A 26,924-nucleotide genomic window follows, 5' to 3' on the forward strand; every position below is an offset into this window, starting at 1 on the left:
ACCCGTAGTACTTCAGGGCCGCAAGCAGCCATGGCCATTTAACGGAGTCAAAGGCCTTGATTGCATCCAAGGACACAATTGCCATTTCCTCATCTCTTTCTCTGCCAAACTCAATGATTCTCTGGAGTCGCCTATGATTATTGGTAATGTTTCTATGAGGGACATAGCCCGTTTGATCCGGGTGTATTAATTTGCCAATAACCTTCTTCAGTCTATTTGCTAAAACAGCAGTTAATATCTTGCTGTTTTGATTCAGCATTGACAAGGGTCTATAGGAACCACAGCTGTGCCCAGGTTTGTTAGGTTTGGGGAGCGGTATTATGACGGCCTCTCTGTGACTCCGGTAAGCGTCCCTTCTTGAACGCTTCGTTTAACATCTCTAACAGTGGGGGGAGGACCTCTTCCATGTATACTTTGTAAAACTCACTTGGGAGTCCATCTGTCCCTGGGGATTTACTAGTAGGCAGCTGCCTCACCACCTCCCCCAATTCTTCCAAGGTGATCGGGGTATCTATATCCTCTCTCTCCTCCTCGCTTATCTTGGGCAACCCCATGTCCTCCAGCGTTTCTTCCATCATAGTGTCATGATGCCTACCCCCGGGGACCCAGACCACGTCCAGCAACCCCGGAAGCAGGCATCAAGTTATCCTAAGCAAACCCAACAACCCCTTCTAGGGGCTATTTGGGTCCAGTCCTGGCGCCTATGGCGCCAGGCTCATATCGAGAGTCAGTCCTGGCGCCATAGGTGCCAGGCTCATAGATTAAAACTTACCAGACCATGCTGCAAAATTACCTGATGCAGACCATGCTGCAAGAGCTCCAAGCCAAAAGAGGCTTGGAAGGGACTACTTTACTTAGGGACTATTTTTTACTTGGGCGGGGCTGGGGAGGAATACTTACCTGGGACTACTTTGGAGGCTTTTTAAACCATGCCCGAAGAGCAGCACACGCTTCGCGTTATTCTGCATCCAGCAGCGTAACGTTCACCGTCCCCGCAAGTCTGCATCCAGCCTTCTGCCACGCCTGCCTCGAATTTGGAGCTCCTAGAAAAAGGGAGAAAGAAGGAGAAAAGGTTAGAACAAGAGCAATACCTTTAATCCTTACCTGAATTCCCGTTCAATCGCGCCTTCGAGCTGGAAGAAAGAAGTTATTTTATGCGCGTCGCCTCGCCTGCTGCAGCGCCGCTCTGAACTCACCGGCCTTCGCAGCATCTTCACATTCCATCGCATCCTCCTGCATGTTCCCGCCGCAATCCGGCACCTAAGGAGAAGACAAGAACAGCAAGGTGAGCTAAGGGAATACACAGAGGAATATTAGTTACCCCCCCCCATAGACTTACCTGATTTTACCACCGGGGGTACTATTCCTCTTCACGGGTCGGCGCAGCTTCCACTGCATCTTTGCCGAACCCCGGCCCCTAATGGGAAACAAAAGGACAGCAAGGTGAAACAAAGGGACTAACAAGGGGAACCCTCCTCACCACAATACTTACCTGATTTTACCGCCAGAGGTATTATTCCCCAAGACTTCATACTTTCTCTCAGCGCCTGAATAAGGGAGAAAGCAACAGGTTACATATTGACTTTATTTTATCGAACTGTGTTGGAAAATACAAATCCTTACCAGAATACTACCAGTTGCAATGAGGAACTCTTCATTAGGGTCAAGCTGCAACCTGCAAGGAATTGGACAAGAGTGAAAGTCAGGCATTTGAACTCTTACAAACTTTATACTTACGACGTCTTGCCCGGAATCTTGGAGTCAATATTGTTCTGGAACTCACCAATTCCTTCGAGCCAGTGAAGCAACTGGTTATCAACGCGCGCCTGCGCTCAATGCAGGATGGAGAGCTCATCTTTTCAAATCATCAGGTGAGACTATAAGAGGGGACATCAAAGGCGATCTGTGGGGAGAACAGCGGGGGTGGGGGGATTTACGCTCAACTCCACGGGTGGTTAATTCCCTTTCTCCATTTGCAGAAGAATATTCCTACGGGCCAAGCAAACAAAGCTAGGTGGGCCAGTCCAGTCCGTCATCTCGGCCCTACGCATCACATTGGTGGAGACCGCAGCTGTCCAGTTCCGATCGACGCCTCTGTGGGAGCCAGGTGAGCGTAACATATAGCGCGACTACTTTCCACGTCATCTCCGTATAATACCTTATAATAATCCACAAACGCTTGATTAACTCCTTCCTGGGTGTCTATGCTACCGTCTTCTCTTTCTATAGTCCTGATTGTGACTCTGGGGGTCTCGCTCTTATATAACCACGCCAAAAGTCTCCCTGGTTTATCACCTCCCGCATGCTGTCTCTCTACGTACTTTTTATAATTAAGGTTACACAATCTCTCCCAATATTCTGCACATTTTTGCTGTAGCCTAAGTGCCAATTCTAGCTTCTCTGCTGTATCGTCTCGGCCACTTAAGGCCTCTTCTAATTTTTCTTCCGTCTCCTGTAGTTCAGCTAAAACCCCACCTTCTAGGCCCTTGGATTTCGCTATGGCTACCCCCCTCATGACAACTTTAAAGGCCTCCCCATAGTGTTCCCACGGAATCCACGCTCCCAGTATTTGTTTCAAAATAATTTACAATCTCCTCCCTCAAGTCCTCCCTAAAAAAGAGGTCTCGCAATGCTTCCGCTCATAGGCACCATGTCGGGATCCTCGCTCTCGGGGGGGTAGTATTGCCATGCGAGGATCAGGGGCGAGTGGTCCGAAAGGACCCTGGCCTTGTACTCTATTTGTGCGATCTCCGCTATCATTTCGGGTGATGTGAAGACATAATCCAGCCTCGTTGATAATAGCTGTGGGGCAGAATAATGTGAATATTGCCTTTCCTGGGGGTGCCTCACTCTCCATGCATCCTCCAAACCAAAGTCATCCAGCAATGTCTGTAACGCCCTGGCTGCAGGGGTCGGTCTATCCATCTTCCCATCCGATCTGTCTACCCTCGGGTTCAATACGCAGTTGAAGTCCCCTCCCCAGATCATCGCGCTTCCTATGCATGCGCTCAAATTCGCACTCAATGTTTTAATGTACGCACCTGTGTTCTGGTTCGGGGCATACGTTTTAACAATGCTTATCTCCCTGTTCTCCACCAGTCCCCTCAGTATAACCATCCTCCCGTCTGTCTCAGCCACCACTTGCAATAGCTGAAAGGGGACATGTGGCGCCACCCAAATAAGCACTCCTCTCGCATAAGCAGAGCATGATGAGCCCACCAACACTCCTTTCCACTTCCCAGCAATCGTGTCCATCCTCTCTCGTGTAAGGTGGGTTTCCTGCAGCAATGCAATATCTATTTTCTGCCTGCGCAGGTACAACATAACTTTGTTCCTTTTTAAGTAGCTGTTGAGGCCCCGCACGTTCCATGTAAGTATCTTAAGGTCCCCCATTGCCTGTACCAGTTCCGTTCCTCCTCCCCCAGGTGCAGTCTGATTTTGAATTCCAATCCAATCTGTATAGGCTCGCATCCCAGTCTAAATTCCCTTTAACCAAAAACACCCCAAACTTCCCGTTCCCCCTCCCGCCGCCACCCGTCCCTTCCCCAACATCACTCCCCCCAACTGTTGCCCAGCTCCATCCCTGGATCTCAGGCACCCCCGCATCTAGCTTTTTCTGGCTCTCGCCTGTACTCGAAGCTCCGCAGGGTGAGGCCGTCCTAGTGGCCAACCTACTACTGCTACTACAACTATAATTCGGGGGGTAGGGTGCTTTCGCCCTGCCGCTCCTATGTCACTTCGGGGTAACTACACATTGCTATACATTTTGCATATATGTACACGCTACTATATTCCAGTCCTTCAAGTCTGTTACAGTCAGCGGTATCTTATCAAAATATCAGCCTCCTACAGCCTCACCCATTAATCTTAATCTTCATCCAGGCACCCCTAGGGTGCTCACTCGACGTCTTAACAGTATGCATACCATATCCCAGTCACATATCGTGTCCCTCTTGGGTCTCTTCCGTGTCTCGTTCTGGGCAGCCCTGCAGATCCAGCCACGTTGTTGTTTCTTCCAGGGTGTCAAAAAAATACATTTTGCTCTTGTGCACCTCCTTCAATTTCGTGGGGTACAGAAGCATATATTTTATCCCAGCCGCGCGCAGCCTTCTTTTGATTGCCACATAGCTGTACCGTTGCCTCTGGACCAACATAGTGTAGTCCGGATACGCCGTGATGGTGCTCGAGGCCCTTTCGATTGTTCCACCTTTTCGGAAGTACTCCAGCATTTTCTCGCGGTCTTTGTAGTTCAATATTTTTGCGATTATCGCCAGGGGAGGGGCCCCTGGTCTCGGCTTCCTCATAAGGGCTCTATGTGCACGCTGCACTGCGAATCCCTGCAAGAGTTTGCCAGCCCCAATTCCTTGTAGGAGTAGGTTCTCGACATAGTTTGTCGGGTCCTGTCCCTCCTCACCCTCCAGCAAGCCCACCACGCGAATATTGTTCCTCCTCGCTCTCCCTTTTGCTTCCTCCGCTCGAGACTCCAGGTTAGCTACCTGTTGTTTGAGTACATGGATCTCCTTTGCGTTGTTAGTGCTGGTGTCCGTGTTGGTTTTCACCGCACCTTCCAGGCTGCTTGTTCGTTCCGCCAGCCCCCTGACATCTTGCCTCAGCAGGGTGACTTCTATGCCTACTGCGTCTATTTTAGCCTCCAGGGAAGTGCGCAGGTCTGACATCGCAACCCCCCAAGAGTCTTTCAGCTCTGCGATGGCCTCTAAAATCTGATGGTTTTCAGCCACTGTGGTGCCCTCCACTGGTGCCATCAAACCTTTGGGCGCGATGGCCGCAGGAGAATGTTGCGTTTTGGCGAAAATATCCATTGTAGATTGCTTATACTTGTTCTTGCTCACGGCCCCTTGCGCTGACATTCTGCGGCCTCCGTTATGCCTCGCTGTCTCGATTCAGCATCCGCGTGCCTCCCCAACCATCTTTTCCACCCTTATCAGCTCCAGCAGTCGCACCGTCCGCCACCTTTCACCACGGCCTTCTGCTCATTGATGCCGAGCGAGCACTTCATATGTCTATCATGGCGCGGCCTATCTATCCGCACCCCCGCTGCCCCCGGGCTCTTGCCTTCCGGGTCAGCATGCAGGCCAACGTGACACAAGGCTTACCGCTGCAGGGGTTTCGCTCCGTCTCCACTTCGCCATCATTCTTTCCCCGCGGCTGCCGTCTCTATTCTGCCGCTTCTGGTGCTTCAGTTTCGTTTCCTTTGTTGTCGGCCATCTTGTGTGACAATGGACCGAGCGGCCGCCGTCTTCGCCGAGCAATTCCTCCAGAATTCCACACATGATTCACTCGCTCTTTATACAGTGAGCAGAACACACGTTCCCATGCATGTATAGTCAATCCTGGAACCAGTAGCGCGTTTTTGTAGGTAGTTTTCACAGATCATAAGTCAGATCCTCCGGAGCTGCTCAGTAAGCACGTCCTACTGCATGGCTGCCCAAGCCACACCCCCAGGAGTCCCCCAAGGATCGGGCCTATCGCCCACCCTTTACAATGCATACACTAAGCTTCTGTTCACCGCCTTGGATCCCATGGGGGTCATTTATACAAATTTTGCAGATGATACCCAGATCCTAATACCCATAACTGGGAATTACGATCAGGACACTATCTTGATTAACAAAATATGCGATCATTCAAAATTGGATGGCTATTAATAGCTTATGCTTAAATGATGAGCAGACAGAGATCCTCATTTTGGGCTCCACTGCCAAAATCAATGGTCTCCACTCTGATTACACCACAATAGCCATTGATGGAACGCATATTCCAGTAAATACAGGGGTCTGTCGAGTTTGTAACTGCATGCCGTATACGTTTGAGAAAAGCCCTGGACAGAGAATGTACCAGGCATATTTAGGTCACAAGAGGAAAGCCCTGGTAAGAGCATATTTCAGGCAGATGTAAGTCACAAGAGAAGCCCTGGCAGGAGAGTATACCAGGCAGTTGCAAGGGTGTTCATATAAGAAAGCCGTGGCAATAGAGTATACCAGGCAGTTGCAAGTGTGCTCATATGAGAAAGCCCTGGCAGGAGAGTGTACCAGGCAGTTGCAAGCATGTTCATATAAGAAAGTCATGGCAGGAGAGTATATTAGGCAGTTGCAAGTGTGTTCATATAAGAAAACCCTGGTAGGGAAACACACCAGGCAAGGACAAGCTAAACAGTGTATATGAAATACATTAACTCAAGCAAAAGGCTTTGTTAAGACATATTGAAGAGGAGTCAAAACCTGGCAAAGGAGTACACCAGGTATCCTATCCAAGATTCAGATTAACAGCCACGTTGTTTTGTGCATCAGTTGTGTTGTTGATCAAGAGGAACTTAAGGTCAAATATTCTTGGAACTATAAAACAGAGTGAAGAGAAATCCAGGGGAAGGGAATGTACCCTCTTGAACAAGGAACTTTATCCTTCTGGAACGTTTGTGTTGTAGTTACATTTTGCTTTTTGAACATCTGTGCCCTATTCAAGGCCAAAGAAATGTTCCCTTTCACCTGTGAGAAACCAGAAGGTGTCTCACCCGCTATTTCCCGGGGATCTGTCATCCAGGTGGCAAGGAAGCAGCCATCGCTTTTGCATCTAGTTCCTGGAGGTGGACCAGTGCAGGAAGATCGTCTGGGTGAGGGGTCTTCGGGGAGGGGAAGTGGGACACCTGATGGCGAGACGCGGTATCTCCCTCCCTGTAATACCTTTACCCCATCCTACCCAGTAGGGTATTTAGGAACTTTACCCCCACCGCCCCCACCCTTTACCTTCATGAACACTTTTACACGGACAGCCCTCTCTGGGAGAAAACAGTCTCATAGCCGAGCATTGTACCTGACTTGTCCCACTACTGATGATCACTCACACCTGACTTCCATTAAACCTCCCCACACGAATAAAAGGCAGAGCACGAGAGCACACTCTGAGTGAGGCAAAGCACACAAAGGAAAAGTACTTTCCCAGTGGCAGCTGAACGAAGGAAGGAAGGAAGAAAGACGGTAAACCAAGAAGGGTGCGCAAGGCGGGAGATATCCTTGACCTTTCCGGTGAGAAACCATTAACTTCCAGAACCCTTCAGATTATTAGAAAGTGTAATAATAATAAGTAAGGCCAGGAAACCAGACTGAAGAATCCTGTATTGTGTGTCAGAGATACCCGGGGCCCTCCTGCATGGCTGACCGAGTCTAGGAGGAACAGCAGCCGTCGTGGTACCGTTCTTGGCTCCAAGATCAAAGCAGCGCTGCAGAGATCAACAAAGCCTGTGAATTGGGGAGACCATTGCAAGACCGGTCTGTGTTGAAGTCAAGGTTGTAAGCGGCAACATTGTATAAAGAGCACAAGAAGGAAGATTGGTAACGTGTGTTATGAAAGACGCAAGGAAAGCTAAATTGCTGATGGATGTTTGAACATTAAGGAAGAAAGATATAATACAAATGACGGAGTGTTCCAGCACAGCAAAGGTGCTCAATCGAAGGTCTCTGTAAGGTATCCAGCCAAGAAGTGGCAGAAACGAAAGTAAGAAGATAGAAAGTATGAGAAGGGAAGTGTAACGCTCACCTGGTATCCACGGGGACGTCACTCAGCCTGTTCTGATCTCTTACGACCTCGAACCCTTCCCTGGAGTCTACTCGACTGGAGACTGGGCTTGAAACACAGGATTGGTAGAGTTTAACTCCCTATTGTCTCTGTGTGCTTGAACCCCTTCTTCCCCGGGGTCCAACCCTTCCCTTTGATCCACAGCTCACCTTGTTTTCTTGGAAAGCGTGCTCTCCGTCCTGCTTTCAGCGCAGGAGCACGTTGATTGATGCGGGCTCGTTGCTGCCTAGTTACTTCACTGGCAAGAGTCCGACAGGTAAGTATAATGAGTCTTTTGAACAGTTCTCTAACTTTGTTCCTTTCCTTCCTTAGATGATGGCCGGCGTCCGGGGATGGCGACGTGCTGCTGAGATGAGTAGCACTAAAGGTGAGTGAGAGCACGATGCGCGATGCAACCCTTTCATATTTGTATTGAACTCAGTTATTTTTCTGTTTCTTTTAGGTGCTGCGACGTTTTCTTCGTGGATGCCGGTTATGAAGAAGAAATGCGGTGAGTAAGCGCGGTATGCAGCGCCTCTAGATGTTTCCACGCTAACCTGGAGTGTCTTTTCCCTCTTACAGATGGATGAGAAGTTCCGGAGACAGAGTTCCTCCAGAGCGGCTGGGATTCAGGTAAGCGTTTGAAGCTCGTACAGTCTTTAAAAATAAGCGAAGATTTGCTGAATGCTTACTAATGCCTTGTTTCCGTTCTTTTCCCTTTTCCTTAGGAAGCGGCGTGCCGGGATGGGAATGGCACCGCCAAAGATGCCCGCAGAACAGAAGGAGCGATGAATGATGGGCAGAAGCGCCGCAAGGTAAGGCTGTTCCTAACGGTGTTCTTGTTCTTGCAGGAGCTGAGCGCAGAAGAAAGATGCGGGCCTACTGGAGACCGATCCGAACACGGTGAGTGTCACGTTGCAGGTGCAGAAAACACAAAGCATGTTTCACAGCCTGGGCGTGGCTTAAATAGTCTCGGGGTATCCCAGGTGTATCTGGGCTGAACCACACCCAAACGACTAGACTGCACATGGAGTTCTGGGAACCGAAATATGTGGGGGCATCCATCTTGTCCCCATCAATGCACTACAAGTCCAATCCCCAATGTTATCCTATAGGAGTGAGTGAGTCTGGTGCCACAAGCGCCAAGTCTGACTCCAAGTGGGTCTTTGGAGGGATGGAGAGGCCCTTGAGGGCCATGTAGGTGATCGCTGCCTGGCTCCAGCCTGACAGCTTGGAGGGCTGGGGACATGAGGGGCAGGAATCATGACAGCAAATGAATCGAAGTGGTCTTGCCATGGTTTAAGCGAAACACATTGCACTTTTGAAAATCTTTGATTTTAGAATCCAACAGGAAAACTTAGAACGTGAGATTACACGGTCCAAGCCCGAATGAGGGAGATCCATGGCCGGAGCCCTAACTAGGGAGACCAATTGTGAACATTGTGCTTAAGGGGTCCGAGACCGAATGAGGGAGATCCATGGTCCGAGCTCGAATGAGGGAGACCAATTGTGAACATTGTACTAAAGGGGTCTGAGCTGAAGGAGGGAGATCCGTGGTCCGAGCCCGATCGAGGGAAACCAATTGTGAATATTGTGGTAACGAGAACTTGTGAATCTGAAAATCCTGATAACAAAGGAACTTGGGGTGATTGTTTGTTATAGCAGACTCTCTGCAGTAAGAGACTGCTATTGGTAAGAAGACTTTTACAGAAGGCTCTGTTATCTATGCTTTGAACTGTATCTCGTGGCAGCGAAGTCAGAGTGTTACCGCAGCTCGAACGTGCCGCCTTGTCCCGTGCTGAAAACGCGGGGAAGGGAAGCAAGCTGCTCAACTATCCTGATATATTATTTCTTGAACACTTTTCTTTTTGCATACATTATTGTCCCACACCATTTGTATTTAGAAGTAAGGATTGGCAATAGGTTTATTGGTATAGGCCCTTTTATTTTGACAAAGACTCCACTAGGACTGCGTTATTATTATTTGATGGTCGTAGCTTGCTCCCATCCTTAGATGTAGGCTTAGATAGGCTTTCAACCAACCCATTGAAGTTCAATAAACACCCTTGAACTGTGATCACTTGAGTCTCTTTTCACTGTTTGATACCATGCCTTCCTTATACACCTTAGAGCTGATTTTTAGAATGTGAGAGCCAGAATAGTACTTAGGACACAGGAAGTTTTGCTTTGGGCATTCTGACATCTGACAGACTCTTAGTTTTGTTTGAGGTAGGGAAACACACTTTTGTCTAGGGACAGAGAGGCATTTCCCAACCCCTCTTTTGTCAATACAACTTTATGGCCAAAACCATGAACCTCCTTTGTCTGCGTCTCACTCCTGGATCCTCACATAGTCCTCTATGTGATGCAGGCGTTTTAAAGTTTATGTGCAAGCTTCAAGTTGTAGCCATTGCAGCTTTCTGAAGTTTGGGGTAATGTTGTAATATTCACATAGTCCTAAGATAAAAACAACTGTGGCGGGGCATGGCTTGGAGCCGTTGTGACCAGCATGACTGAATTTCTACCAGCAAAGGGATGCCTAGATTTGCTCTGTGTGGCTCAACCGTGCGATGAATATATGATATATGATATGAAGTGGCATTTGTAACGGGCCTATACACAAGTGTTTCAAGGCGCGACGAGGCAGGGAGGGGGGAACAAGGGGAGACAGACAACGATCCTACTAAGCCAGGTGTCATTCAGATCGCGCAAGTGCATGGGTAGGGGGGACGGGAAAAGTGCGAGGGGGGGGAAAGGGAGAGGGGAAAGTGCAGTACAGGGTTAGTAACGAACAAGATAAATAATAAGGGCCAGCTGGTGGCAAGTGCAAGATAAGTGCAGACAAGTGCTGGGAAGGGGGGCTGTAGGGATACAGAGACAGTCCCGCAGTGCAGGGGAGAGTGGCTGGGCCAAGGACCGAGATAGGCGAGTGGCCCAGTTGCTGATTCAATACAGTTTCAGTGATTTAGCAGGGGAGAGGGGGAGAGAAAGCAGAAGCAAAGAGGAAGGTTTTGAGGTGCTTCCGGAACCAGAGATGGTTCTCCTCAAGTTTCAGGGAGGCAGGAAGGCTGTTCCAGAGGGAGGCCCCTGCTGCGGAGAGAGATCTCCCCCCAACTCATTGCTTGGAGAAGCGGCTGACCCTGAGGGAGTTGGAGGGGGATGAGCAAAGTACTCGAGAAGGAAGATATTTAGGAAGGGAGAGTTGAAGGTATTTTGGCCCCAGGCCCCAGAAGGCCTTGTGGACAATGCAGAGGGGTTTGAACTTAATCCTCGCAGCCACAGGGAGCTAGTGTAGCGATTTCAGTCCTGGAGAGATACGGTCCCTGGGCTTGAGGCCAAGGACAAGTCTCGCAGTCCTGTTCTGGATGAGTTGCAGAGGGCGGAGAGTAGAGGCATTTTTTAGAAGATTTAGATAGAGGCTGTTACAGTAGTCCAGCTTCGAGAGAACCAGGGCTCTGGAGACAGTGAGCTTCTGGGGGAAGGAGAGGAAAGGAAGGATACCTCTGAGGAGGTGCAGCTGGTAGTGTGACTTCTTAGAAACGGCAGAAATGTGAGGAGAGAAGGAGAGTGTGGAGTCGAAGATGACCCTGAGGTTTTTTGCCTTGCAGGTAGGAGCAGGTAGAGGGCCAAGAGAGGCCGGCCAGAGAGCTGCAGGGAAGGAGGGAGTGGGTGTGCCGATGAGTAGAATCTCGGTTTTACTGGCATTAAGGCAGAGATCGTTGGCGGCACACCATTTCTGGATAACAGAAATACAGTCGGAGATGAGGGAAGGATACCTGTAGCACACTCGGCGAACAGCTGAATTGGCTGATCACCTCAGATCAGCACCGATAATTGAGAAAGCGCACCCGGCTTGGCAACCTGAGGCGAATTCCAAAATGGCGGGCGCACCAAACCAGCACCCAATGCAGACGGCAGAAACATGGTGATTGGACCTATGGGGTGCCCTCTTAGACCCGTGGGACCCTTCTGGGAGTGCAGCGCCTCAGGCACCGCTGAATGGGAACTTTAAGCTAAGACGGAAGAAGAGCGGGGGTATGAATGTTCAGGTGTCCTACTGCCCCAACCAGTGAATACGAAGCAGCACGGAGCACTCCATCCCGGCAGAGGCGGGGACGGGTATGCCCGACAGCAGCAGCAACACGCAGGACTATCCGGCAGCCTGTGGTCTGAGAACCGGCGGACAGGAGATGCGTATGGGATTCTCAATTCCAGCCTCCCGGATTTGCACCGACAAACTCCATCAGCCAGCCCCAAGGTATATGCTGCGCCCCGTGTGCAGTATGAGAGTTGTGAAGGAGCGGAGGAGCGATGCGAGTCATCGGCTGAGGTAGGAACGGAGTGGGCTCCCACCGAGCAGTGCACTTGTGGAAGCGGACTCTGGATGAACGGTGAAGGCGCACCGCACCCAGCGCACCTCGCTCCTAGCCAGCCTCAATCCTCACCAACAGTTCTATCCACACAAACCGATCTACATTTGAGGCGGGAGAGCATAGCGGCCCCCTCAGGAATGAATCACTGGTGCACTAGAAGTTTCGCCGGCTGCAGTTTCGAAGGTTCTGAGACCCTGAATTCAGGTACGGAGGAGCAACAAGGTACTTAATCCCCACCCGATCACCCTTAAGCTAAACCACACTGCCTGGCAGCCTCTGCCAGTCCTGTGGGGTGGGGAATGAGTGCCCATGCAGCGTAGCTGAACCTGCCATTGGGAGCCATATCTGGAATAAAACTACCTGAAACCAGATGGAATTTCAGCAAAGCAGGCCAAGCATTACCTTGGGGCATCCATCACAACTGCGGCACAGGGTCGGTTGGGGGATGAGTGGACCCACCGTCACTGGGGGCAGGTAGCAAGGCAGAATACCTCAGCTCACTCGGAAAGTCTCAAGGCCAATCCGCAAACACACGTGTGGGCTTCCTCCCAAAGGGCCTGAACAGTAGAATCACTCCTGCAAGCTCAAACCTACGCAACCAGGTGGGGAGTTAGGCAAGCCAAAGGCAGCCCCATCCTCAAGTGCACCCAGATTCCCGGTGGACCTCATAGTACCACCACCCCACAACAGAGTCAGCCACAGTACCATACAGCAATCTCCTCAGGAAAACAATGGCACAGAGCGGAAAGAATATGAAACCGACTGATATCTCCACACTGCTGGGGCAGTCTCTTCCCGACAAATCGAAAAGGTGCATGCTCGCGGAGGCACAGCTAATGGAGGGAGGCACGAGTTTGGGTGGCTCCATGGTCGTGCAGGAAGTAACAAAATCGGACCTCGAGGAGTTACTGACAGCAATGACCAGGGAATATCAGAAGGGCACGGAGGAAGTGAGGAAGAAAATCTCCACGTTGGATAAATTCATCGAGGACGTAGAAAACAGAACAGCAGAATTTGAAAACAACCTCTGCGAACAGGCATTTGAGATCGGAGAGGGGGCAAGTAGAATCTTAGCACTTGAAGCACGACGCGAGGCCCTAGAAAAAAGCAAGAAGATGCAGAGAACAGCACCAGACGGAATAATATCCGGCTACAGGGAAATCCCAATTCGGTCACAGACTCAGAACTGGCAGATTTCACGAGAGACCTCTTCCGTTTCTTACTAACGCTGCCAGACAGTGCCCCACTAGAGATAGACAGGGTGCACCGCACTAGATCCAGGCAAGCCCCCTCCACTCCCTCGGATGAACTCGCAAGGGTGCATTTCTACAAGGTGAAAGAGGAAATAATGCAGGAGGCAAGGAATTCCAAGCATATCCAGTTCAGGGATGCGTCAATCATACTTTACCAGGACCTAGCGACTCTACTGAAAAAGAAATCTTTGAAGCACCTTACTGAATGGCTGAGGGAATGGAATGTGCCATACCGATGGGGCTTTCCCCCACCTCACTGAACTTCACTTGGGAAGGCAAGCAATTGCAAGTGAACAATCCTGTGGAGGCAGAAAACTGCCTGAGCCCCGAAGAGGAGAGCAATGACTGCGGGAAAGGAGAAACACACTGCACGTCCTCTGAGGGCGGCGCCGCTGCAGGCTGGTCCCGAGTCCAACACAGGTGTAGGATCTGAGGCCCACTGCAGAAACACAAGAAGCCGGAAAAGACCTGAACGCGGCCTGCGATCTGCTGGAAAGCGCAGAGCGTATTGTCCTCCACCTGCTCTGTGTTGGCCCTCTCAAGTACAACTGGCGGGCAGCCCTGGTCAGGGCACTTGAACGACGAGGTGGACTGTCGGAGGGGGTCTCCCAAATTATTCGAGATAAGTTTCAAATCTTCATAATGTTTGCTTGAGGTTTCCAAAAGGGTTGGCTAGCCCACAACACGACAAGCACAGCTTCATTATCCTTATAATAGTTGTCAAAGGTTAAGCCAGGGGCCCAGTGGCCCCCAACAGGTTCGGTGGTGAGCTGATGCCAGATACCCTGTTGGTTGAGGGCTGGACTTAACACCGAACGTTGCAGGGGTGCGGGGGGGTGGAAGAGTGTGGACTCAAGGGGGGTTACTGGGGAGAGTTGGGCGAAAATTGGTTTAACACATAAGGGCGAACAAACACAACAAAACATCAATCACAGTAAGGAACACACAGATGGACACTCGACACACACGATGGATACGTACAGGGCAATCGGCAGGGGATGGACGGCAATCGAGCAGAATTCACAAGGGGCCCCATGACAGCTGATGTGAGCAGGGAACTGCGGTTCCTAACGTGGAACGTGCAGGGCCTCAACTTCCCTGGGAAAACGAAGTCGGTGGAGCGGAAATTGGCACAAATATCTGTGTATGTGGTTTACATAAAGAAGACCCATCTCCTGGAGGCGGACGAGAAACACATCCGCTTCAACAGATTTAAAAAGCGGTACTTTGCAACGTCAGGTGAGAAAAAGAGAGGGGCTGCCCTCCTACTGAGTGAAAGTGTCCCCCTATCGCGCATCACTGTACAACGGGATCCATGGGTAGATTTTTAATGGTCAAGGTGTACCTCCTGGAGTAGCCCATGACCTTCATCTCCATCTACTGCCCAAACAGTGCACAAGAGTGGTTCTTACTCAACCTAATTTCAACTATCATGGCATTCACTGAGGGGCATCTTGTGATAAGGGGTGACTTTCTCTCAGTCCCAGACCTGCAAACTGACAAAACCATTCCCCCAACTAAAGCAGACTTCTCCAGGGCCCTGGGAATAGCAGAATTTCTGAGGGAGACTGGTACGGTGAATGCTTGGAGGCTCTATAACACAGGTATTCATTACTTCACCCACTACTCACACTTGCATAAAGGGTTTCCTAGGATTGACCTCCTGTTGATGCCCAGTGTCCTCTTCCCTTGCCTCGAGGGGGTGCACATTTTACTGAAGGCTCTCCCACACCACGCATCAGTTGTGGTGGTCTTGCGCACTCACTGCTTCCCTCCGCCCCCCAGAAGTACTGGAAGCTTCAGGATTCCATCTGGCTGGACTCCTCAATCAAAACAGAGGTGGCACTCATACACATTTTTAGGGAGAATGGTACAGGAGAATGCTCTGCTCCCACGGTGTGGGACGCCAGGAAGTCCTGATTAGTGCCGTAGCGGCAGTAAGATGGACTGGACAACTCCAACAAATCAAATTAGAACAGCGGGTGGAGGAACTAGAAAAGAACCAAGTATCACCCCATACATGGAAGAGGCCTTAACAGTTCTCATCCCTAAACCAGGAAAGGACCTCGAACAATGCGCCTCTTACAGGCCAATCACGCTTATGAATAACAACACCAAGATCTTCTCTAAGATCTTGGCAACCATGATACGAGCAATCCTCCCTCAATTAATTCACCCAGATCAAACAGGTTTCATTCCCGGGCGCAACACCCAAGATAATATAAGGCGTACGATTGATTTAATAGAACGCGCTACCAGAATGTGCTCTGACCTAGTTGTCCTCTCTCTTGACGCACGCAAAGCCTTTGATCTGCTAGATTGGGGAAACATCAGCCAAACACTAGCCCTCTTTGAATTTGTTCCCAACTTCACAAAGTGAGCCATGGCCAATTATCAGCACCAGACCACCTCCCTTAGGATAAATGGCTACAGATAAGCTAAAATTAACATTTCCACAGGCACCCGCCAAGGCTGCCCACTTTCTCCACTAATTTTTGCTCTCTCTGTGGAGCTTTTTGCAATAGAACTCTGGGAATATGCCGACATTCACAGCATATTAGTAGGGGCACACCCATACAAAGCCGCTATGTACGCGGATGACGACCTTCTAACCTTAACACAGGCTGACAGCTCGATGTAAGCCCTCTGGCAGGAAATTGAGGCGTTCGGCAACGCATCAGGTTTCAGGGTCAACTACTCTAAATCTATAGCCTTGGTGGTTAATATCCTGCGAAAGCAAAGGTTGGCCTTGGCAGACAAACACCCTATCCCTTGGGACAAACATCACATTAGTTACTTAGGGGTACACATCCCAAACAAAAAGAAGGTATATATTGTTCCAACTTTCCACAGCCGTTTACCTCTCCGCGACCTAGGCTTCTTCCAGAAAGTCACCAACCCTACCCACATCAAAGGGCAAGTACTGGACTGGATAACGGACCACAATTGTGACATAGACATCACGCCATGCCCCTGGACTGACCATCTCCTCATACACTTCTCTATCCCCACCAAAACACGACCTAAACCTAATGCAGCTATCCCCCCAGCTACAACCAGATCGGCCAGACTCCTCACAAAAGAAAGGATACTCCCCTCTCCTAGAGCCTTCAGCAGCCTTGAGGACTCCCTTCTCCATGGACCCAGTGGAACTAGTTGACACACACAACTCAACCATCAAAGCAGCTATAGAAGCCATTGCGCCTCTAACCAATAAAAAAGCAAAAACTAGGAAACACTCCAACGATCGGTTCATTCAAGAGCTACTAGACCTAAGATCCCTAAAGCGAACGGCACTTACCACATGGAAAGCCTGCCCGTCCCAACCCACTCTAGAGGCCTACAAATCCCTTGCCCTCCCGCAATAAAAAAGAAATCACCCTAGCCAAAGCTGCATCATACAACGCCAGAATCGCCAATGCTAATTCTGAGGCGAAGGAACTATTCGCCATCTACAAAGAACTCGCTTCTCCCCTACCAATACCCAGGAAACAGTGAAAGACGAAACCTGGTGCAACAATATACAAACAGCCATGCTTCACAAAATAAATACCTTCAAAGAGAAAATAAAAAAACACTTCAGTGCCCTGCCTAAAGCTAACACACCCGTGTCCCAGCCCCCACCATGACATCAAAGAAACCAAAGCCTTCTCCTTCAAATCGGTCACTGAATCTGAAGTTATAGCCATCATGGAACGCATCAAGCCCTCCTCATGCAAAGGCGATATTGGCCCAGCGGCTCTCATCAAAGAATGCACAGAGCCACTAGCCCCACTGATCACGGCCATCATCAATGCATCACTCTCCACTGGCATCGTCCCCCCTTCTCTCAAAGAAGCTTGGGTTCTACTGCTTCTTAAAAAACCCTCACTCGATTCAGACATGCCCAATAACTACAGACCCATAACCACCGTCCCCTTCCTGCTTAAGATACTGGACAAAGCATCATACCTCCAGATTCAACAATTTCTGGAAGAAAACAACATCCTCTGTAAGAGGCCATCCGGATTCCGGCCACGGCACAGTACCGTGACTGCGGTAATCCCGCCCTACTCGATTTAAAAATGCAAATTGAACAAACCACAGACAAAGGGAAACCAGCTGTACTCCTGCTACTTGACCTGTCTGCAGCCTTCGGTCTTGTAGATCACAGGAGCCTATGCAGACACCTCAAGGAGGCAGCCAAATTCTCCCAGCAAGCCAACACATGGATCACTTCCTTCCTTGAAGGAAGAATAATGAGAGTATTTTCAGAACAAGCATGCGCCACCCCCACCCCCCCATCCACTGTGGTATCCCACAGGGATCCTGCACCTCGCCGACCCTCTACAACATTTTTACTCTCCCACTCTGTAACGACCTTGATGATCACGGCGTAACATACACCAACTACGCCGATGATACGCAAGTATTACTCCCACTCACTGGCTCCTATGAACAAGACGCTGCCACGCTCAGTGAGACCAATGCCATCATCCAGGCCTGGATGACGGCTAATGGCCTATGTCTCAATGGAGACAAGACCGAAATACTCCTGGTAGATATTAAACAAATACTAAACAAATTGGACAGCAAATACTCCTTATTCATCATAGACAACATCCCCATGATCACATCAGAGGCAGCCAAAACTCTGGGAGTCTACATAGACTCCACCCTATCTATGTCAAGGCAAGTTAGCACCATCGCCTCATCGCCAGTACTAACAACTAAGATCATAAATGTGGCCAAACCCTACCTTTCCACTAAAAACTGCTTGTCCAAAGCCAGAGCCACAGTAGGTGCAAGACTGGACTACTGTAATGTCATGTTCCTAGGCACCTCATCCAAGAACCTAAAGAAGCTCCAAACCACACAAAACGCCCTCAGAGCAGCCCTTAGCATACCGAAGAGGGAACACATATCCCAAGCCAGGAAGGACGCCCATTGTCTCCCAGTTAAAGAGTGCATCCTCTTTAAAGCCCTCTCAATCACACACTCGTGCTTAGCAAACACAGCATCTCCCTACCTCTCGGAAACCATTCACTGGGCCACGTCAGAAAGACCTAAGCGGACGCAACACTGCAACCAGCTTGCAGTCCCAACCTTTAAAAGAGCCAAAGCAGGAGGCGCTAACTTTGCAGTCCTACAACCAAGAAATTGGAATGCACTACTTCCAGCACTCAGAAAAGAGACCTCACGCAAAGTGTCCTGCGAGACCCTGAAAACTCCACTCTTCCATTAGCCACGGCGGGAGGGGACTGGGCGAGCCATGAATAGCAAAACGGATTTTGATGCAGAGCACTGGTATGGGCAGGTTGGGGGTCCAGGAGGTCTCCAGATACTGTAGGGCAGCACAACTTTCCCATGCCCCTTCATGGGAAGTAACCACCAATCAGCTACGGTGGAAGGAGCTGGAGGAAACTTGGTGCTCTGCCTCCCTAGTGGCACTCCCACGCCGAGCCGCCCCTGACTCGGGCCCATTAACCTCCACTAAGAACACAATCTCAAGCTGGAGGAAGGCAGCCCGCAAATGGGGATGCCAGAGCACGCTTGGGCCCTTAACCCCAATATGGAACAATCCTGAATTCTCTCCCGGTACACACTCGCAAGGGTTCACCAGGTGGAAGGAGGAGTTCCTAATGTGGGTGTCGGATTTCCTGGTGAGCAAAGAACCCTTAACGTTTGAAGAATGCAAAGCAAAATTCCGGGTGACATAGGCCGAATGCCAGTGCCTTATTTGTGTGTACTGAAATCTATCACAAAGTCATATCAAGGCCAATGGAGGGAGGGACCTGTCAGCTTTGGAACGCACACGCACAACTCAGACAGACAAGGATAAAGTGTCATCCCTCTACCGCCTTCTGGATAAGTCCGACGCCAACAAAAAATAAAAATAAATGAGCAACTGGGAAAGGGACATGGGGAGGGTGCTGGAACGGGAAGACTGGGGCTACATCTGGGCCTACATGAATAAGAGCTCCAAATGCATCATCAATAAGGAATGCAGGATAAAAGTCTGCTTTGGGTGGCATATAATCCCAGAACTACTAAACAAGGGGTTGTCCAGCAACTGGGACTTTATTTCACATACTCTGGACATGCCCGAGAGTGACGAAATTTTAGCAAGAGGTGCTGGAACATATTCGACAGATCACAGGGTTGAGTATTCCATGGGACCCCGGGATAGTACTACTGGGAGACACTAAGGACGGAACTTTCCCACTCTCTGGACAATTGGCAAACCTTTGCACACAACTACTCACCGCGGCCAAAATCACGATAGCTCGACTGTGTAAGCACCCAGAAGGCCCAGCACTCCCCATGTGGTGGGTGAAATGCTGGGACATAGTAGTAAAACAAATCACAGCCATTCGCCTGGAAAGCTCAAGCAAATTTTATAGCATCTGGGCCACATTCTAGAACTACGCAGAGAAATTCCCAGGGCTAACACACCGGACCCCTCTGACCAGATGGGACAAATAAGCCTACCAAAGGAACAAAAGCACATATCACGGGGCAGCGGGTATTTCTCAGAATGTCAAAACCTGTCTGGGTGAACTGAATTGAACTAACCACGCCCCACTGATCGACCCAGGAGGGTGGCCCATTCCCAGACAAAACAGCACCTTGCCGAACCCTAGAATAGCGAACAAACCCACCATTGAAGCCCAATTGTGTCTGTGTCTGCATTCAGGTGTATGAAGCTTGTTGATGTTTATAATGTGTAAATGTCCAATAAAATGTTTTGTTGAAAGAAAAATTGGGGGGTGCAGGACCACCTTTCACTGGGGCCAGAGAGGAAGTCGGGGCACCAACAAAGGGGAGCATTATCTTTATCCAGGAGTGAAAAGGCCTAACTGAGCCTAGATGGATCTGAGGGTCTGCTGTGGCAGAGATGATGTTTGATTTTGAAAAGGAGACTGCTGGCAACAGGCTGCCTGGTTATTCTTTGCAATGTGGGTCTTGAAGGAAAGGTCGGCATCAAAGATAAAGCAGTGGGATGTAGTGCTGCTTGTGAGCCGCAAAGATAAGCCATCAGGTTGATTTTTATCAGCAAGTTTGGGATTTCAGGATTCTTGGTAGCGTCCCCTCGAACCCAAAATTGGATGAGTCCATGGGTCACAGTTTTCAGGTAGGTGCTTAACATTCATGCTTGAATGAGTCGGAGGCTGTCTTGGAGTTCATGAATGTTGTGGCCAGAATTGAGCTTTAGGGAGGGGTGGGTGTTTTTTTGCATATTGGTGGATCTTGATGTCAAAGTTAGTGAGGAGTTCCTCCATTGATTCCTTGTAGAGGTTGACGATCTCGGGGTTAGTATGGACCCTTATGGAACTCTGCAGTTTAAAGGGCTGTGTTGGTACCCATCCGGATGAGTTGTCTGGCCAAGTATTGTAGAACCGAGTCATCAAACCAGATGTGGGTGCCAAGTATGTTGAGAAGTGCTTTCTAGTTGACCATGTCAAAGGCAGAGGACATGTCGGGCAGGATCAGAAAACATGCATACGGTTTCTTCTGCACATCCATTTCCACCTGCCCTCCTCACCTCAGTTACTTCTGAATGATTCTGGACATTCTGTGACAGAGTATATCTGGAATCTAGTGAGCATACCTGAGGTGGCAATATTTGTACCCAACGTTGTTTTCCATTTCAATCGGATCCATGTGGCACCCATGCCACCACTCTACTGTGCCCAAACAGTGGTTCTAAGGATCATGAAAGCCTTAAATAAGTTCTTGTAATCCAAAGTAGCATTTCGATAGTAAAACAAATCTATCCAATCTTAAGACCAAGCACAGTATACAATATTACTGGAGGTGAGTAATGGTTTGTTTTTTCAGTTCAGTTTTAGAACTGGACTGTCCATAGAGGAGGCATGGATTCTTTTTACATATTGGGGCAACAGAACACTATTTTGGCACGTGAAATGGATTTCTGAAAACGGTACCTACCTCTTTAGGTAAAGTGAACCTTCTTGACACTACACAATTTTGATCAGTGCTGAATTTAAAATTAAACTAGTATTTGTGCTTTGTTCTTTCTTCTGTGTACTAGCCCACAGGATCAGAGGACCAGTCTGCGACTATGATAGCCATTCTCTTTGAGATGGGATTCTGTGACCGGCAACTGAATCAGAGGCTACTGAAGAAACACAACTATAACCTAATGGAAGTTGTGACCGAACTGATTCAGATTAATGACAATGACTGGTATGCCAGTCGATACTAAACAAAACGTCTGGCTTAACATAGAAGAACCACCAGCACTGGCACCAAGAATTATTAAATAAAGCAGCACGCTTAATGACAAGACGTCATTCCTCTCTTGGGTCTCAAACAGATGTCCCAGAATGTCTTTCTTTCCTGATAATGATGCGTTTGATTCTGCTTCTTCACTGGGAATTACCAAAACAGCCAAGGCTTCACTGCATTTTAGAACTACAACAGAACATAACTGAACGCACCAATACTCTGCATATGAAGTTCAACTGCTAAAGCCACATTTAGGGTGTTGGCCAGTTGTTCGCTTTATCACAATTGTGTATATATTTCAATGTGTTACTCTTCCAATTATGGTATCCTGATCAATTCTGAAATTGTCTTTAATCCCATGCACCAGGCACGGGATTTTAATGTGTGTATATTGACTGCCACATTTTATCGATAAGGAGGTGTAACCCCATTTATATTGTAAACAAAATAATAGCCAAATAGATTTACACTACACACTTCTTGTTTTATTGTTTGTTTTAGTCCTGAAACTGATTTGGTGCACAAGAAAAGCTTGCACAATATTTCCACTTTTGGCAGCAAACATGTGAGTGGCCCATCAGAGTATGGTACTTTGGTTTCTTGCTAAGTCTACCCCCAGTGATTATAAACCCTTGTGAACGCCTCTGAATGCAGGCAAACCACAATTTTCGGAGTGTCAACGCCCATCATATAGTGTCCAAGATATTGTCAATGTTTTAAGTCAACCGCAGTCTCTTGTGTTTTAATTTTTTAAAGGGAGCATACAGCTATGCCTATTCTCCCCTCATTGCTATGTAGATTCCACAGAAGACACTGGGCCTCATCACGAGGTGGGCGGTAGCCCTTAAATGCAGTGGTAACGCTATTACTGCTGCATTTAAGGGTCCACCCAATCACGAGTCTGGCAGCATTTACCCTCAGCTTTAAGCTGGGGGTAAATGCACATTTTCGGGCGCAAATAGCGCAGCGCAATTAGCGCAGCACTATTAGCACCGAAAATGCCCCATTGGGTTCAGTGAACCCCATGGGGAATACTCATTACCGCCCAGCACTAATAGCGCCAGACCAGGTGGCGGTAACGCTATTCCTGATGAGGCACACAAAATGTTGAAAATCTCAGGTTTGTAGAACAAATGTATGTATTAAAATACTAAGCACACTTCATTCGGTGTGACACTTTGGTAATGTCACCACAATTGCTCTGCAATGAGTAGTATGTAGTATAGGGTCTTCACCATGAAGTGCTTCCGTTTACACTCAGTTCTGATTTGCAACAACGCACTTTGTTTCAGGCCTCCAAACGTCGACCAGTGGCGACTTTCCATTTGATTTTCACTTCAAAGTGGCCAGTGTTTCAATAGAATCAAGATAGATTTGGTTTTTTTTCAAATGTTAAACAACATTATCACATCTATGGATACATAATCTCGTACTGATCTCTCTGAGTACCAAATTGAACAAATTCCAAATGACACCTCTGACTAGTATTGCAAAAGTATCACAAAACCTCTAACGAGTTACCCAATATCCTTGGGTGCTTCAGGGCAATAAAAGGAGTAAGTAATCCAACCATAGATGAGTAAAACATGTTTTTGCGCAGACTACAGATTGTCCAAAGAATCTGTCTGAAAGATGTTTTACTTGTATCTTTTCTTTCGTAAATTAGTGCTGAATTTTCTGGAGGGCTACATTTGTGTCGCTCGCAAAACCAAATACAAAATGCAATGAAGGCTGACATTTTAGCTCATAACATATTGGAACTTCGTCAATATCATTTAAATGGGATGGTTGTACAGTGCAATGATTACTGCATTCTCTTTATATAGCATGTGAAAGCTCAGGCGGGTTCTTACATTTTATAGTTTCACAATTGCTATCTAAATTTAAAACGTATTCACATAAATGTTTCTTTTAGTACATGAAAACTGCATAGAAACAAATAATCTTTTAATATTCTTTGTGATGGGAGGACTTTATGAGAAGCGGAAATATTTCGGAAGATTACAATAAAACCATGCAAACATTTTGGTTTCGAGTATGGTGGGGTTTTGTAAGTTGATTGTATGTGATGAAGTAGATTTCAAATGTAACAAAGAAAACTACAGGGTGGTTCTGTATGGGAACACAGTTTGGTCATTTTTTATTTTTTGTAGGCATTTTTCTTTTATGCCTGCACTGATCAACATTGAAGCAACTCTGCGCTTTCACAAAGAAAGTTCCCTTAAAGGAGATCACAATACCATAGCATGTTGTTTGAACTCCACTCTTTGGGGGAGGTGGGAAGGTGAGACTTGTGTGATTATTCTTCATAAGCTGCTTTTTTAGAGCTTTGGAGTAAAAGCATAACTGTAGTAAATATTGGTGTGTTGATCATTTCACGGTATAGCATGTGAAGAACAGGACTTAGAAACTTGTGCTGAGCGAGGGATTTGTTCTCTCTCGAAAAGCAATTTTCTTGTTGGAAAAGTAGACAAACACAACTAGAACTCAAAGGAGAATATTTTCTTCTCATTCCCTCAAATATGTGACTTTACTGCGTTAGTTACATTCACACCACAACTCCATGCACAGGTCTTCCTGACTGGTAATCTCATCCAAACTCTCTAAACAATGCTAACGTATGTGTTTTATGGACAGTGTAGTGTAGTGGTTGTTGGCAATGTTGAACAAAAAATAGTGTGGGAATGTTTTTGCGTGATTTTTTTCCTACACAAATTTACTTGCATCTCTAACATCTTGTATAAGTAAAGAAAGGTGGTTTTCTTTCGGTAAAGTGAAGTGCATTCCTCTCGTACTGCAACAGCTTAGCTCTTTAATGAACATGCTATGGGCTGTAGTGCAGACACTCCTTTTGCTAGTACCAGTTCATAAAATACTCCTATATTAACCTTTTACATGAACATGCTCAATATCAAAGGAAGCGCACGGCATGTGGGATTAAACTTTTAAACTAAGTTACTTCTTGATGATGCCCTAAACTGATCTCACATGCATTACTAACAGAGAATAGTTAGAGGACCCACAATATACTCGTTGCAAATTGAGCATAATCTTGGATCTTTGGCTGGACTTCCAATACCACTGTCAATAAGTATTACATGCAAGTAGATTACACAATTGATCCCCTTAAAGTTAACTCTTTATTGAAACAGGTGTTTTCTTTTGGGGACTAAATCAGCTATTTATGGAAGCCAAAACAAGTTTTTTTTTTTTCTTTTAATGAAGGGATCTCTTCTGAATATTACTTTAAGATTCTAATCCAGCTCTAGATCATCCGCCCTAAAATGTCAACCTTGGATCTTATACCCCTTCCCAAAAGCTGTGTAAAGGGGAAATAACAGGATGCGTTAATTGTATGCATGATACCAGAATTATATTAGATGGAATTTGAGGTTTGCAGGACTCTTTTAATAGTCGAAGATCACCACTCTTAAGCTTTTGGATCCTTTTACTAGTCAAAGATCACTACTGTATGCATGTAGATACTTTTAATAGTTAAAAATCACCACTCAACACACCACTGCAACAGAGTTCCAAGCTGTTGGGATAGCAGTTCTGCTCGTAAGACCCGAACAAGCAGATCTTCAGGGAGTATTTGCAACTCCTTCCTGGTCAAAAAGAATTACCAAAGTAATAGTTGCTGAAACATAACCTGTGACTAATAATTGTAGTGTTAATGAAACCATGAATTTGTGGGTAACAGCAGGTTAAATCATGTTAAGTGGTTGTTGAGAATGTTTTGCACCAGCCTTCCCACTTCTGGTTCTGCTTGTTAAAATAATTCCTTTAAGCCTAATGAGTTATCCCTCAACTTCGCGATATCCTTTGAAGCGCTTTATGGCTTTGCAAGTGAAAAGGACAATTGACATCTATGGATGAGTGCATGTGGCCTCTAACTCAAGTAGTTATGCTGACCTGTGTATTTTATTTGCTTATACAAATGTGGTATTTTATTTTTTAACCATTAGCAATGGTGTTATGAAAAGAGTTTTGCAGGCAGAAATTGGTTGAATAGACTTGCCTCCACCCACACTGCCTTTTTAGCATGACTTTTACTTCGATAACTAGTTATCCACCCTATCAAAGGATGCTGTTTACAAAATGTATTTGTGTCCATTGATCTGCATCCCAAAATGTCTTTGTAAAGATTTAATCTTCATCTATTTTGTTTTATCGTTGGGACCAGCAGATAGCGGTTCATCCTTCACTTCCTACACCTAGGGTGACTCTGTTTTAAGTTTCTACTATAAAAGGGCCAGATGCCGATATGCGTTGTCTAACAGGGACTATTCCATATCTCCACAACGTTTCTTTTAAACATGCCTACAAGTTAATTTGGTCAATCATTGCAGAACAACACATTGAAGAAAATCCAGTTTAAGTAGGCTGCTTGATCTTTTTTGTTGTTGGAGAAAGCACACCATCATGCAGGGTTAGTGTGCAAGTAACAAAGCCATGCTCAAGCACACCTATTCTCAAAATCTCATTTATTTACCATCACGAAGTAATGTAATCCCATTTTTACCTTGAAAACAATGAAGCTTTAACTATACGCTTCCCAAACGAGAATAACCTGTTGAACAGTTGATGCCTTTGTTTCAGTGACATTGTGGAATACATCCAGGGAAACCGACACAGTGGTATTAGTGTGACTTTTTCAGTGTTTTGGAATTTAATTTTGAAAGTTTTGCTTTGATACTAAGGTGTTAACAAACAGAAGAAAAAACGAGTATGAGGGCAGAGGATGGCACATACGAGTATTCACTGAATGAGAAAATTAGAAATGTTACCACGATTACTCCATTGTCTTTTTACTTTTTAAATTGTGCAACTGCATTGAATTAAGACATCATTTGGCTTCTGTTCGCCTTTTGTTATAAAGTTAAGGCTCGGATGAAAGGAATATTTTTGTTTGCTTTGTATATTTGGTTAATGTCTGCATGATAAAATTAATATATTTCATAGTGGAGGTTAAAATCGTATATTATTTAGAATAAGCACTTTAAGGTCTTTAAATGTGATGTAAAAAAAAGTTGCCTAAATGATTTAATAAAGCTCCCTTAATATCTCCTTTCTTACTGGCTGTGACCAATTCAGTGTGAAAATAGTGGCACACGAGAAGACGTATTGTGTACCTCATTGACTGAATATTCCCTGCTGCCTTTTTGTTTATATACGTTTTCAGGACTTAACAAGGTTCATAGCTGCAGAACAGTGAATGTTTGTTTAGCTATCCTACAAACCACACCACAACAGAACATCTGCTGTATGTAAATTAAATGTAGACATCCACGTCTTTAGAAGAAGTACTTTACAAAATAGAAAAACTAAACACTAAAGAAAAACTTCTATCCCTTTTCCGTATATGTTGAGAGCTTTGAAATCAACAGATAAGATTAGGTAGCTCAGTGAGAGGACCAACAGCTTTTTGCCCTACTGATATATATTAAATTACTCTTACGTCCTGTCTCCTTTCCTCCATACTGTATGGGAGTCA

General features: G+C 47.0%; 1 protein-coding gene across 5 annotated transcripts in view; it reads left to right on the forward strand.

Annotated features, from left to right (window-relative positions):
- Positions 1-26,501, forward strand: part of NBR1 (NBR1 autophagy cargo receptor) — a 1,466,631-nt gene extending 1,440,130 nt beyond the window's left edge. For all 5 annotated transcript variants that reach the window (XM_069634202.1, XM_069634206.1, XM_069634204.1 and 2 more), the window contains one exon: positions 21,231-26,501. In XM_069634202.1, the coding sequence (XP_069490303.1) occupies positions 21,231-21,404 (174 nt within the window). In that variant the 3' untranslated portion in view covers positions 21,405-26,501. The remainder of the gene's footprint in view (positions 1-21,230) is intronic.
- Positions 26,502-26,924: the final 423 nt, after the last annotated feature.

This window comes from Ambystoma mexicanum, chromosome 13, assembly GCF_040938575.1.
Source record: "Ambystoma mexicanum isolate Mex_15411 chromosome 13, UKY_AmexF1_1, whole genome shotgun sequence".
In the NCBI taxonomy this organism is placed as follows: Eukaryota; Metazoa; Chordata; class Amphibia; order Caudata; family Ambystomatidae; genus Ambystoma; species Ambystoma mexicanum.